The sequence below is a fragment of the Diceros bicornis genome, chromosome 20, assembly GCF_020826845.1.
Source record: "Diceros bicornis minor isolate mBicDic1 chromosome 20, mDicBic1.mat.cur, whole genome shotgun sequence".
In the NCBI taxonomy this organism is placed as follows: domain Eukaryota; kingdom Metazoa; phylum Chordata; class Mammalia; order Perissodactyla; family Rhinocerotidae; genus Diceros; species Diceros bicornis.
Genome location: NC_080759.1, coordinates 30,596,958 through 30,612,006, shown reverse-complemented (window position 1 = coordinate 30,612,006; position 15,049 = coordinate 30,596,958). Strand labels below are relative to the sequence as shown.

Here is a 15,049-nt window from a genome sequence, read left to right as displayed (position 1 = left end):
GTTTGCAAAGTTAATGAATGGCAGAGACATGACGATAATAGTAATAGCAATTAACATTTATTGAATGCTTAGTGTGGACCAGACATAGCTCAAAGCGCTTGCTGTGTTTTTCTCTTTTGATCCTCACAGCATGCGGTGGGTACTATTATTATCCTCACTTTATAGGTCAGGACATTGAGGCACAGAGACGATAAGTAATGGAACTGGCCTAGCCAGTAAGTAACTGGGCTGCAACTGGGACTCCCACCCAGGCAGTCTGACTCCGGCGCCCCACCCTCAACCAAGGCAAGATTCTGCGTGTTCTGTCTCTCTGTGTTGTTATTACAACCTTGAGACCTTGTTGATTCAAGTCCTGCTGTTTTACTGCCAAGGGCAGGATTATACATCTTTATTTGATTCCTTCTTATTATGTGTGTCTGCAGGCTGGCAGACCTCTTTCTCTTTCACTGAGGAGGCCCGTTTTAAAGCAGTGACTAATCATGGGGCGGTGAGGGCAGCGTATCCAGATCCACGAATGGGTTGGTCACTGGTCACACTCAGTAGCCTCCTCCCCTTGCCTGGGGTTCCTGCCCAGCCTCATGCCCCCGGGACTCCATAATTGTTCCTAGGGGTGCCGACTCTTCAAGAGGCCCTGCTGCAGAAAGTTCCTGATAGGAATGTGGTCTATTCCTCAGTTGTGTTTTATTAAAGAATTTTTCTTTTAATAATACTACTTTGCTTTGGGGATTTTTCTTGCTTTTTGCAGATTTATTCTAATATTATAACTAAAATTAAGTGCAAAAGGAAAATGGCAAAAAGTTAGAGTTTTTAGTAAATTTCATTCCTTTTAAACTATAGTATAAAAAATCTGAAAATACTTAACTTTGCTTTTGATAATGACAAGAAAATGGGATGAACCTACTGATGGTGAATCTGTAGATTTTTTTTTTAGCCTCTGATACTGCTTTGCTTAGTGCTGGAAAAGTCGATGTCTATGTGTATTATAATTATGCTGAAGTATAATCACAGTAAGCAGGCAGAGTTAACTGACGCCATGGTAGAAATTATATTGACATAAATATATAGCGCTATCAACTGTACTGCAGGGCTCTCTTCTTATAAGTAGTCATTTTTAAACCAGTTGAAGATTTTGCCTTGAGCTTGGAGTCCCATATTGTGCCTGATATTTCAATAAATTTTTGATTTAATATTGGCTTCTCCAATGGCTTATTTAGCAAATTGAAATCTGCTTCAATAGACTTAAAAAATATATGGTCTGAGGCCGCCCAGTGGCGTAGTGGTTCAGTTCCCATGCTCTGCTTTGGCGGCCCAGAGTTCGCAGGTTTGGATCCCAGGAGTGGACCTACGCACACCATTCATCAAGCCATGCTGTGGCAGGCACCCCATATAAAGTAGAGGAAGATCGGCACGGATGTTAGCCAGGGCCAATCTTCCTCAGCAAAAAGAGGAGGATTGGCAATAGATGTTAGCCGAGGGCCAATCTTCCTCAGCAAAAAAGAGGAGGATTGGCAACAGATGTTAGCTCAGGGCTAATCTTCCTCACAAAAGAAACCAACCAACCAACAAACAAACAAATATATGGTCACCTTTAAGTTGAGGAGAAAGTGGCAGCAACCAAAAGAAAAAAGGACTTATTTAAATTTCACTTATTGGCAACAGTAAAGTATATTTTTATAAAACGGAGAGCTAAATCTTTCTGTATCATGTTCCAAACAATTCTTCTTGCATAGAGATGTTTTGACTCAAACCTTGAATCATTTGTTCTACGGTTTGAAAGACAAGGAAGCAAATTTTTCTAGAACAGTGTGGTGAGAACTGAGATCAGGGAACCGTGCATGGGGTGCCCTAAGTGTCCACAGGCAGGCAACTGACCCAGGCTGAGGCCAGGACCTGGGGTGTGGGTGGGCGTCTTCCTGGCAGAGGGTGACAAGGTGTTCCCAAGCTGTGACTCCAGTGAAAGCCCAGACGATGAGAAGTCATGAACGTGGAAGCATGCAGCCTGCTCCTCAGGCTCTCTGTTAGTGGCCTCTGTTGCAGCCTTTGCAAACGAAGCAAGGAAGTTGCAGTGGTCTCTGCTCCTAGAAATTAAAAAAAATGAGAAATTTACTGAACTAACCTCCTAGAATTGGACTGATGAATGATTCCAGAATTCTCTAGTGGCTTCCAGAAGCTCCAAGTCTTGATGTTCATAAAGACCCAGTTTGATGTCCCATTCAGATGCAGCAGACCTTGTGTAAAGCACCTACTATGTGCATTTAGTGAGGAGTGAATAATGTGGCCATGGCCAGATGGGTAGAGTCACAGAGAGTGAAAAGGTGAGAAGCAAGCCTCAGGTAGAACAGGTCATTGTCCCTTCATTGACCAAACTAGAAAAAGGTTGAATGTATTGTTCCACATACATAGTATGACCCAAGAGCTGTTCTTTGGTTTATTTCAGCTCCCTCAGAGGCTCCTGATGTCTGGAGGAATGTGAAGTCAGAGCCAGGATATCAAACGGTGACTTTATTCTGGAAGGTAAGATGCACAGATTCAAACAGACAGATTTGTGTGGCACTGTGTCCTCCACTGGGAAACTGGATGTCGGTGCAGTCTTCCAGTTGGGAGGCATCTTGACATGAATCCAGTAGAATGTCCTGCCCAGAGGAGGAATCCTGCTCCACACCCAGGTCGCTAACCCTTGGACTTCTCCTTCTTTGACAGCCCGGTGCACGGATGACCAGTTCTGATTATTAGAACCTGCATCTCTGTAGCTCCTACTCAGGCCCGCCCCTACCTTTTGCAGGGCCCAGGACACAAGTATAAGTGGAGAAGCACATGCCGTATTTAAAAGTTATGAATAGGGCCGGCCCCGTGGCTTGGCGGTTAAGTACGCGCGCTCCGCTACTGGCGGCCCGGGTTCGGATCCCAGGCGCTCACCGATGCACTGCTTCTCTGGCCATGCTGAGGCCGCGTCCCACATACAGCAACTAGAAGGATGTGCAGCTATGACATGCAACTATCCGGGGCTTTGAGGTGAAAAATAAATAAAATTATAAAAATAAAAATAAAAGTTATGAATATGTAAATACTCAAAGTATTTACAAGTTATGAGTCAAGCTAAGAAATTGTAATATAAAATGTATTTTGTCCATCTGCCTTGACTAATAAGCCTTCGTGACAACCTGGATGGCCAGGTTTGCATTCAGGACTCTCAGATGCTTCAGTATTTCGTAGCAAAACATGGCCATGCTGGAGGAGTTGGCCCCGGCCACAGCCCACCCCCCTTTTCTTCCAACCTTCACTCTGGTGCTCTCTGCAAGGTCCCCTGTGCACTCACGTGTGGACCTACCAGTTGGTATGTCCAGATTCTGCTGACACCACAAGCAAACAGCCGCTCCCAGTGCTTTCTCAGATCTAGGGATACACACACCAGGGACATCGTCTGTCCTCAGGAGGGTGGGCTGGAGCAACAGGCCCAAGAAGTGGCCTTGGAACTATGTGGGCAGGGAACTCTCTGCAACCTGGAGGATGGTCTAGAAGGGAGACCGTGGGCTCTGGGTATGGCTCCAGGCATGGCTGTGTGGGGAGACCACAGCTGGAGGAGGGAGTGAGGCTGGGAGCCAGGCCTCTCCTGCTAAGGTCTACTCATGTCTGCTCTCCTTGGTGCCCACTGAGTATTTTTTTTTTTTTTTTTTTTTTGTGCACTAACACCCTGCTCACCATGAGCTAACATCTGTGCCAGTCTTCCTCTATTTTGTATGTTGGTCACCACCACAGCATGGCTGACAAGTGGTGTAGGTCCATGCCTGGGATCCAAACCCATGAACCCAGGCCACCAAAGTGGAGTGCCTGGAACTTTAACCACTTGGCCACAGGGCCAGCCCCCACTGAGTCTTTTTTTCAATCTTGGCTAAAGAGTCCCCCTTCCTCTCAATTCCTGACTTGGTCACTCTTGTCTGGACACATTACCCTCTTGAGGAACTCATCTCCAAATGATCCTATTCTTTATTTAACAGTTAGAGCAGAATACCTGATTTCAGGCTTGATTTAGAGGGTTATTTTCTCTATTAAATTGTTTTAATTTGCTGGGTGTATGTGTGTGTGTGTAAGGCAATTGAGGGACAAAATAGATGAAAAAGTAATTATGCAAACTCCTTTCAGAAGAAACTCATTTTGAAATGATTATCAATATTTTTTTCAGCCGCTATCAAAATCGCATGCCAATGAGAAGATTCTATTCTATAATGTCGTTATAGAAAATCTAGATGAACCATCCAAGTTACAGCTCCATTCCATTCCTGCTCCCGCCAATGGCACAAAACTAACCCTTGACCAGTGTTCATACCAAATCCACGTCACAGCCAATAACAGTGTGGGCACTTCTCCGGCTTCGGTAATCGTTGTCTCTGGAGACACTGGAAACAGTGAGTTTTGTTTTTATTCTCGAGGAAAATGTTGATAATGTTATTAGGTAGAGATGGATAAATTGGAAAGATAATAATTTGGGGAGACCAAAGGTCTAGCTGCCAAACACTGTTAGTCATCGTCTTTAGGTCCAAGTGTGTCGACAGGTTTCCTGGGATAGTCCTCAGTGTGGGAAGATTTCAGCCGTAGCTCAGGACATTCAGCCCTGGGGATTATTCATCAAACTTGGGCAATTATCTCAAATTTTTTCAAGTAAATGAACACCAATAAACAATCTTACCTGAGAGTTATAGTTGGTATGAATGTGCTTCGTGGCTTATGAAATAATGAGTTGTATTTATTATACTGTAAAATATTTTGTCAGTTTTTGCCACCTATAAAGAGCCCATTAACTGGGCCTTTCAAGAAGCCTTTCAATAAGGGCTTTGCTGAAGCTGTAAAATAAAAGGTGATAACTACCTAATTCCTTAGCCTGTGAACAAGCAAACAAGATGGCAATGACCTTGTATGCGAAATCAGTAGTGATATTAATTTCCTTCTCAGGAGAGCTGTGAAAAGAGGCTGGATACACTAACCTCCCGCAGTAACACACTGTAAGACAACGCACACTTGGACATAATGCAATTGACATTTTAAAGTTGTTCATGAACCTTGCGATAATGTCACCCTTGAGTTACTGCTAATAAATTTTTCAGACCCTGCTTATGGGGTTATGTCAGTTTGTATTATGCCAGTCATTCCAATTAGGCTTAAATTTAGGTTAAATGGGCTGGATTAGAGAGTGGTGGTGTTTTGTTTTATTTATTTCTTTAGAGAACTATCCGGTATGTCATCTAAAAAAAAAGAAATTAGGATTGTGGCACAGAATAACTAAGGAATTATTTAACATAACCTTTGCTTGTCAAGAACTGTATCAGAGAAGGAAGTGAACAGTCGTATTCTGTCTTCATTAGGACCAGAACAGGAAAAGTGGACATTTCATTCACCCTGGGGGAGCTGGTAGATAAAAGAAAGACTGCTTCGCATGACGCTCAGCCCAAACCGCAATGCTGAGCACTATTATCTGTCTTGGAGTCTTCTCTGTCTGTGGCTTCCTGCTATACCTTCCTTCTCCATGCCCTGCCTTCAAACCTCCATGCCTTGCCCTGTGAGGCTCCATCCAGCCTTCCTTAAGTGGTCCACATTCTTAAATCACTAGAGTAGATAAAGTCACTGATGTGTTGATGTGCTATGAGACAGACCGATAAGGTTAAGCCAATTCATGCTAGACTGTACATGACTGAACAAAGATTCCCTTTCTCTTTCCCTCTACCTCCACTCCTGAAACCATATTTGGGGTTTTAAAGAAGCAGCTTGATAAGAGTCATGATTCTAAGTTTGGGGTGAAATTTTAGTCACTGTGAACAAATGAAGTGAAAAATGTCAGCTTCAATGTGAAAAAGATTTGTTTCTTTGATGAAGGGAGACAGAGAAGCCATGTAGGTAGGATATACAAAGGCCTTCCTGGGGCACCCTTTGCATTATACCTAGGGCTACCCATTCCTTTGGCTGCTGCTAACTGGATAATAACTTGGTGCTCTAGAAAATTTAATAGCATCATGCTTTTACATCAGTGTTCAGCTGTAATTAAGATTGCCAGATAAAATACAAGTTGCCCAGTTTAATTTGAATTGCATAAACAATGAGTAAATTTTTACTGTAAGTCTGTCCCACATATTATTGGCTCCACACTGATTGCTTTTCTGAGCAGCTCCTCGATTGGGGTCTGCTTTCACTCGAGCCACCTACTGAGACCACTGCCCTGTTACCAGTGGCAGGCTAAGTCAGCCTGCCTCAGGAAATAGGAGACCTGCTCAACCCTCAGGGTCTAGGGTGACTCGGCTTAAAATCAGTAGAACTGGTAGTCCGTTGAAATCATATTGCTTTTTTTCGATTGTCGGAAAACTCCTCTGGCATATAAAATACGTTGAGGTGGCAGCCTTGGTCATAAGCAGTGTGTGCGTCCTTGCGTAACCCAACTTAGTACATATCTGAGTTGTTTCTTCCTTTTTTCTGTCCTCACCTCAATTTCTACCCCTAACGTCTCAGACGCAGTGGTTAGTTCAGGGGCATCCAGCATTACATGAGGGAATTAAGCTGAATTATTCATTCATTCATTCAACAGATATTGTTTGAAAGCAGGTCAAGTCCCAGATACGGTTCTAGGTCAAGGGTCAGCAACGTTTTTGGTGAAGGGGCAGATAGTAAACCTTTTAGGCTTTGCAGGCCACAAAGTCTCTGTTATATAATCTTTGTTTATTTGTTGTTTACAACTCTTGAAAAATCTTAAAACCATCCTTAGCTTATGGGTCAGACCTCAGGCCGGATCTGTCCTGCCACTGGTAGTTTGCTGACTCCTGTTTCAGAGGCTGCAGGCTGGTTAGGTCTCAGGAGGTCAGGACAAAGGGTGTCTGAAGGGCAGATGTGACTGTTTGCGGGGAAATGAGAAGCAGGACAACACTGATGGGAATAACCCCCTCTCCCCGCTGCCCCCTGCAGCGACTGAAGCCGGAAGGCTCTTACCTGTTAGATACACTGCGTGTTCCAGTGTTTCTTCTTCAGACACTTTAGAAAATGTACAAGTAGTTGAATCTGAAGCCTTGCTCTATTTGTAATGTACAGAAGAGGTTGAAGAAGAAAGAGTTAACGTCACAGAGGATGGATTCTCAATGTCTTGGAAACCTCAGCCTGGAGATGTCACAGGCTACGTTGTGGAGTGGTGTGACCATCCCCGCGACCTGCCCTGTGACCTGCAGTGGGAAAAGCTAGGCCCCAATACCACAAGCACAGTCATTAGTTCAGGTGAGAAGAACCTTCCATATGACCGTCTTACTCCATCCTCCTTGCAGCAAGTTCAACTGGGATTTCTGGACCGTCTCACAGATCCTTTGTGCTAAACTAATAATTTTGAAATTACAAATGCGGCCTGGGTGGTAGGAGTTCAAATTTTGCAGTGATGTGGCCTATGATCTGACCTTTAAATCTACTTTTACAGAGAATATCTGGACCTAAGGCTGGGATGGGTATTCATGAATCTGTTCCTCTAAATTAGTGGTTTCAAACGAAAGCAGCCATTATAATAAAATGACACTATAATAGTTGTCCAGAGAGCTTTTACAAAGCAAAGATGTGGATGGATTTGGGAGACGTTTAGGACACAGAGTTGATGGGAGTTGGTTATCAACTCCCTCAATTTCAATGGATCATATAGAACTTGAATTCTTACCTCCTCCATTGGATTTGTAACTTCAAGATTTTGGGTTTTGTGTTGTCAAAGGAGCCTGGGTTTGTGGCTTGAGCAGGGGGATTGGTGGCGCCATCTGCTGGGCTCAAGATAAAGATGTGAGAATTGTCGGGGTCCAGAGGGTGATCGAGGCCCCTGGAGGGCATTCAGTTGCTCTTGAGGAGTGAGGAGGCCCTGCTGCCCTTGGGTGGAGCACTGTCATGAGCATGGTGGGTGCTAAAGACGGATTGCAGAGGCACAGGTGTGAGGGACATGAGGAAGTGGAAGTAAGCTTCCAGACGCTTGGCTTTCGTGGGCAGAGAGAAGGCAAGTCGCTGGAGGGGGATTTGGAGTCAAAGAGTTTAAAATGGTCTTCCGCGTCTGGTCAAATTCTGCACTCAGTTAGATGCACATGGATAAGGGTATGTTTGAGCGCTCTTGTTCGAGAGGACAATGGAGAGGACAGTCCTTGCTGGCCTTGCTGGAGACAACGGAGGAGGCTCAGGGAAGGAGGGAAGATGGTGATGAAGTGCAGAAACAGAGAGAAGGCAATTATTAAGGGGACACAAATTCATTTCTCATTCATTTCCTTTTCAGAAATAAAGAGAATGTCCTTCTGTGTTATTGAAAATCTGTTGACTTTTCTTCTCTAGATGCTTTTACACCAGGGGTCCGATACAACTTCAGAATTTATGGAATTTCTACAAAAAGGATCGCTTATTTATTAGAGCAAAAAACAGGATACTCCCAGGAACTGGGTAAGTTTGAAGCATTTAATGTGTCCATGGGCAGACTTGTTCAGAACAATCCAGAGACTCCTAGGTTTGGATTTAGGAAGATTTCAACACCTTTCCTAATTTTCAGTGTCACATTTTTTCTAGTAATTGGGTTTTTAAAAATATTATTTTTTTAATCATACAAAAATAAAACATTTTCATTAAAGACAATTTATAAAATGTCACGCAAATGAAGACAAAAACATTGTTAATTTTACCACACAAAGGCAAATATCCAGAATTAATATTTTATGTATATCCGGGTATCCCTTTCTCTGTACAGATAGACACTTTTAAATAAAAATGGGATCTTACTCTATGCTATTTGTAAAGTGCTTTTTTGACTCATATCACTAAATATTATTTAACTATATCATTTTTATATTGCAAAGTGCCTCATTATTTGCATATGTCAAGTCACCTGTCATTGGACATTTAGGATGATTACAGTGTCTTTCAACTGAAAACTATAAAATTCACCTTTAGGTATCCTGCAGTCCCACACACTCAGTCTCTCTCTCTTTCTGTTTTCTTTACTCAATCTCTTATGCTTTATCTGAATCACCATCATTTAAGCTAAATCTTTGTCCATATCCACAATAATCGTTTTTAAATGAAGTCTTAGAGGTACAATACTTGAGTCAAAAGCTTGAACTTCTTGAAGAGTTTTTCATTTCTTTTTCAAACTTTAAGGCTTGTGATACATATTGTGAAATCGCCCCCCAGAAATTTTACCACGATACCACCAGCAGTGGAGAGGAGTCTGATTGTCCCACGTGGTTGCTTATTCACCTTCTTTGGCATCCGGGGTCTCACGCCCACCGAGAGCTGGGCGGCTGTGCCCTTGATTGCCCAGCACTGGTCAGGTCAACCCTGGGGCTTCTCCATGTGGTGGGAGCTGTCTGAACCAGGCAGGAGGTGTGCATTGTTGGTGTGTGTGTCGGTGTGCATAGACCGGATGTGCAAAAGCATATGTGGTCAGACAGGTTCAAGGAAGCTTCCAGAATAAACATTCCTGGATTTTTCCAGTGATGCTTGGATACCTTTACATTGCCACCGCCTGAGAACTAGAGTCCTTCAAATCCGCCCTTACCTCTTTGAAGGTAACCCTCCCTCCTCCTCCACTTCATGCCCATTTCAGTTCATTCTCTGGTTGAGTCTTCTATCAAACACTGTTTAGAATTTAGGAACAGAATGAAGTCTAAGAAAGCCTTTATTCTCTTTTTTGCTGTGTGACCTTGTGCAAGTTATGGATGCTCTCTGGGCATCCATTTCTACATCTGTAAAGGCAAGACTTGAACAAGATGATTGCTCAACTCCTTCCCAGCTCTCACCAACTATGTCAAAGCATAAATCCTCTAGAGAAAAAGATAAAACTCTTCATCTTGACATAAGCGCCTATGGCATCCGGAGTTGGCTGTGGCTCTACTTTTAGTTTACATGAATCTTTGAGACTATTTCCAAATCATGACTCTGTTATTATCCCAACTTACCCCCCTAGCTCCTTCAGACAACCCTCAAGTGGTCATGAGTAACTTGACATCCCATTCCTTCACTCTGAGTTGGAAGGATTATTCCACTGAATCCCAGCCCGGTTTTATACGAGGGTACCATGTCTATCTGAAATCCAAGGAGGGGCAGTGCCACCCAGGATTTGAAAAGGCAATTCTTCCAGGTGACATTTTTGTTTGTTTATTTACTCTTTCAAGATCTCGTTATTTGAAATCACTAAAAAAGCTGCCATCTCTGACTGTGGCCAGGCTGAGTTCTATTCTTGCATGCTTTTATGATCAAACAGTGTTCTTAAATTTGTAGGGTAGACAAGGTGGTGGGGGCCAGTATTTTAACTTAAAAAACAATGTGGCCTGGTATTTTTAGAAGCACTTGAAGTATCATCAACTCCTTAAGAAAACCTGCCACTTGTGAAACTTTCTGTCTGACTTCTTTTTCTTTTTTCTTTGACTTTGTTAAATGTTATTACAATGTACTGTTTTATGTGTGTGTGAGGAAGAGTGGCCCTGAGCTAACACCTGTTGCCAATCCTCCTTGTTTTTGCTTAAGGAAGATTGGTTGTGAGCTAACGTCTGTGTCAATCTTTCTCTATTTTGTATGTGGGTCGCTGCCACAGCATGGCTTGATGAGTGGCGTAGGTCCAGGCCCAGGATCCGAACCCTCAAACCCCAGGCTGCCAAAGCCTAACGCGCCAGACTTAACCACTACGCCACTGGGCCAGCCCCTATTACAATGTATTTTTAAGTCTCTTGCAAGCTCGTACCATCTCTTGCAGATTTGTGTGCTCTCCTTGGATCACCAACATCCCTTGTTTTATAGTGGATTTTTTGCTTTTCTTGCCATCTCCTGAAAGTTTTACCGGTGTCTTCAGTGTGATGAATTTAATTTTTGGTTGGTTTAAAAATGTTGACAGTGCTGAGTCAACAAGAGTATTAGGACCCAACTCTCTCTCAAGATCTCTATCACACTCTTAATAATTTTTTCTTCTTGAAAAAAACCCATTTTTTAAAACCACAGATGATTCAGTAAGTTGCAAATATAAAATCTACAACCCGGAACAAAAGACGTTTGTTGTGGAAAACCTGCAGCCGGAATCCTTCTATGAGTTTTTCGTCACTCCGTACACAAGCGTTGGTGAAGGCCCCCTGGACGCTTTCACAAAGGTCACGACCCCAGATGAACACTGTGAGTTTTTCCAAATCCTTAGCAGTGCCTAGGAAGCTGACAAATTACACACACATTGCCCTGGGCTTTGTCTAGATCAGGAATTTTTAAACCTTTCTTCTTTCTGTCTCTGTCTATCTGTCTGTCTCTCTCTCTAGATGAAACTCTGTTTCACAAAGAATGTTACACAGAATCCCACGACATAAAACAGATAAGAGTGGAGCTAATCTGACTGACCTCTGGCCCGGAATCTTTCTCTTGCCTCTCTCAGTGGCCCCAGAGGCACTTCTCTGGAACTCAGTCCCAGAATAGTTTGAAAATCACAAGATAGCATATTTTAGTGCTGACCTCAGAAGAGTTGCAAGACTTCTGTCTAGAGAGGGTTGGTGGTGTTTTTCTCAGGAAAATTGCCGTCTGCAGCCAGCCTTCTGGCTGGTTTCCCTCAGTGGCAAACTAATCGCTTCCTGACTTTGCCTTTCCGGAGGCAATTAGAGATCAGTGGGGTGTGGGCAAGAAGTGTTTGTTCACAAACCCAACGTTTGCAAATTTGGTGAAGAAAGGGTGAGATAAAGAGATCGATATTTCCAGAATGCATTTGTCTTGAAAGATGGAGAAAGAAGAGGGAGGAAGAAGAATGGCAGGAACCGTTAATGGTGAATAAGATTCTCGCGGTAAACCCGGGCCTCCAATAGACAGGGAGGTGGTGGGAGAGAAGAGATACTGCTGGAGGAGGAAGGAGAAAAGTCAGTACCAGATAGGGTGCCAAAGAAGTCTGCACTGGAAGGGACCTTTGAAGATACTCCTCTGTGAAAATCAAACAGGCTGAAAAGTCTGCCTGACATGACCAGCTGTCTCTGGTGTGGGGTCCCTTGGCTGAAGGCGGAGCTGTGGGGATGGGATGGCCCCTCAGGGAGAACTGCTGACCCTGGAGGGCCCTGACCAGTGATGAGGACACACGTGACTGTGGTGGCAGACTGGGGCGCTCACTGCGGTCACTACTAGACTGAAACATGGCCCCGGGTCTCCAAGCCAAAGGCCAGAACTCTCCTAGTCAGATTAAGATTTCAGCCAACGATTTACATTATCTGAGCACTCTTGCCATTTTGGAGTTCATTTAAAATTTATTTTCACGCTATTTTTATTCCAGCTTTGGCATTTACTTGGCTGGTAGATGTGTGTGTCAACACACACACACACGCACAATACATATAATTATGTATCTCAAGCATATTTTCTAGGTTTCATTTATCTCCCTTATTCATGCTAAACGTCCTTAGCCTTGGCTGTGACTCTATTGATGATATTGATTATTAAAAAGGAAAATAAATTTCTGCATAATTGCAGCAATGAGAATGACATTCTGCAGTTACATAAATAGTACAGATGAATCTCACAAACGCAATGCTGAGTGACAGAAGCCAGACCCAGCTCTTGCCATATGATTCCATTTATAGAGTAGAGAAAGAGCAGCTGCCATGTATGTTAAAAGACAAGATAGTGGTTACCTTAGGAGGGGATAATGACTGGAAAGGGACATCAGGGGGCCTTTCTGGGGAGCTGGTGATGTTCTTTTTCTTGATCTGGGTACTGATGACATGGGTATGTTCAGTTTGTGAAAATTCATCGAGCTGTACACTTAGGAGCACTTTTCTGTATACGTATATCACACTTCAATAAAAAGTTTAGTGAAACCAGTTTGAAACCCACTATGGTTAGGTCTCCACACTTGTTCTCAAATACATTATAAATCCATAATTTAACCAGATTTTAACACCAATTGTAGTAGTCAAAAGGACTGATCTTGAGAGCCAAGTGTTCTTTGGTGGTGTCAGGAGGAGAGTTTCTTTCCCGTTCCCTGGCTTCTCAGTTAATCTTAGGCCGATTGTTGAGCTCCTCGCTTTGGCACTCTCTTAGCTTTCTGTGGCCTTTTCTCCAGAGCCCTGTGCTGCCTCATAGACTGGGTTGGGCATCCGCCTAGGCCTGCCCTCCCTCCAACAAAACTCCAACATTATCCACCACATCCCATCCCCATATCAAACCCCATCAAACTCTATTCCTTCTAGGACAGCTAGTGTTGGGTCCAGGGAGTGAGGAGGGCAGGGAGGCAAATGGATTGAACAGAAATATATGGACATGTGAATGACCGTTAGCCTGCAAACCCTTTCTGTGCAATTTGTATTTGTAAAAGAGGGTGTTTGTCAACCCAGCTGTATTATTAATTGGTGGACTTGCAAGCAGTGGGAACAGGAAGATGGGCATTTAAGAAAATGAAGCACTGGTTGACACATCTGAGAAATAAAAACGGAATAATTATCCCATGTAAGACATGTTCAGGTGATTTTATCTGAGACTAACTAGAAGGGGTACATTAGTCAATTTTTGATGTGTAATAAAAAAACCTCAACATCTCAGTGCTATACGAAAACAAATATTTCTTTTTATGCTCATGGCCTTGGCTGATCCGGGCTGAGCCAGGCTGGACTCCAGACTTTGGTCAGGTTTAGGTTTGTTCCATTTAGCTTTACTCTGGAGCTCAGGCTGAAGGGGCAGTGGCTACGTGGGACAAACTCTTCTCAAGGTGGATCACAGGGGCACAGGAGGGCGAGCCAAACTAAGCAAGTTCACTTAAAGCAGCTACTGACCTTACAACTACTAACATTCCATTGGCCAAACCAAGTCACGTGGCTGAGCTCCAAGTCACGGAGCAGAGATGTACACTCCACCCACCAGGAAGATTTGGCAAGGGTGCGGAGTATAATTCTCATATAGGGAGGGAGTGAAGAATTGGGAGTAATGATCCAATGTGTCAGAAGAGGTAACAAGTTTGAGTGACAGGTGTTGAGGACAAATGGTTCCCTGTGTTGGCTGGTTGGTTGGTTTTTCCCCCAGTCAGGCAGAACTCATATTGAATGTTGCATAAATAGACTTTGGAGGAACAATAAACATGTAAAATTGCTCTCAACCTTAAACTTATTTTTATTCCTTTGAGAAGGGAAAAGTACTCATTAAAAATATCTTTCTCTTTCCTTCTGCAGCCCATTTACTGATACGTATCATACTCCCCACGGTTTTCTGCGTTTTGCTCATCATGATCATATGCTACTTGAACAGTCAGTGGTAAGTGTGTGGGGAAGATTTTATCCAAGAAGAGAGTCAGAGAGAAATCTAGAAAGGAGTTTAATGAGATAGACATCACACTGAATATGAGAAAAAGTGCTGAAAAGGAAAAGGACAAAGGAGGCTTAGAGGAGAATAGGAAAAAATTTTTAACAACTTTGCTTTTCCAGTCAATACATAAGGAAAACAACAACCATTTGAAAAGATCGTAAAACTTGTTCAATAACAATAGCTAATATTTGTATTTCACTTACTTTGTGCTTGCAGTGTTTTAAGTGCTTTACATATAACCACTCATTCAATCCTCACACCACCACCGTAACTCCCATAATTATCTCCATGGAACCAATGAGGAAATTAAAGCAAGGAAGGGTTAAGTAGCTTGCCCAAGGTCACAGAGTTAATAAAGGATAGAGCAAGGATTAGAACCCATGAATCTGACTCATGTTCTCACTCTTAGCTATTCCACTATACTGCCAAATTCAGTCTAATTTTCACTGTTTTTGTAGGATGAAGGAGAAGTGTTATCCTGACATTCCAGATCCTTACAAGAGCAGTGTCCTGTCATTAATAAAATCCAAGGTAAATGCTGGGAAATTGTGTGTATACCGTATACCTATGAAAGACTGATCCAGGGTTGGAACTGTAATAATCATACTTCCTAGACCTCCGCAGGAAGATACCACACAGCAAAGCCACCTCTGCTCCCATGGCCATGAAATGGGTGGATGGAGCTTTGATTTCTTCTGTCAGGAGAAATCCTTTGATTTTCAGGACCACCTCCAGTTGACTTGTGACCAGGATGAAACAGGAA

General features: G+C 43.1%; 1 protein-coding gene across 3 annotated transcripts in view; it reads left to right on the top strand.

Moving 5' to 3' along the window:
• OSMR (oncostatin M receptor) overlaps positions 1-15,049 on the top strand; it is a 60,684-nt gene that overhangs the window by 42,953 nt on the left and 2,682 nt on the right. For all 3 annotated transcript variants that reach the window (XM_058564200.1, XM_058564199.1, XM_058564198.1), the window contains exons 10-17: positions 2,438-2,514; positions 4,181-4,403; positions 7,066-7,245; positions 8,320-8,424; positions 9,944-10,117; positions 10,972-11,139; positions 14,154-14,235; positions 14,745-14,817. In XM_058564200.1, coding sequence (XP_058420183.1) covers positions 2,438-2,514; positions 4,181-4,403; positions 7,066-7,245; positions 8,320-8,424; positions 9,944-10,117; positions 10,972-11,139; positions 14,154-14,235; positions 14,745-14,817 — 1,082 coding nt within the window. The remainder of the gene's footprint in view (positions 1-2,437; positions 2,515-4,180; positions 4,404-7,065; positions 7,246-8,319; positions 8,425-9,943; positions 10,118-10,971; positions 11,140-14,153; positions 14,236-14,744; positions 14,818-15,049) is intronic.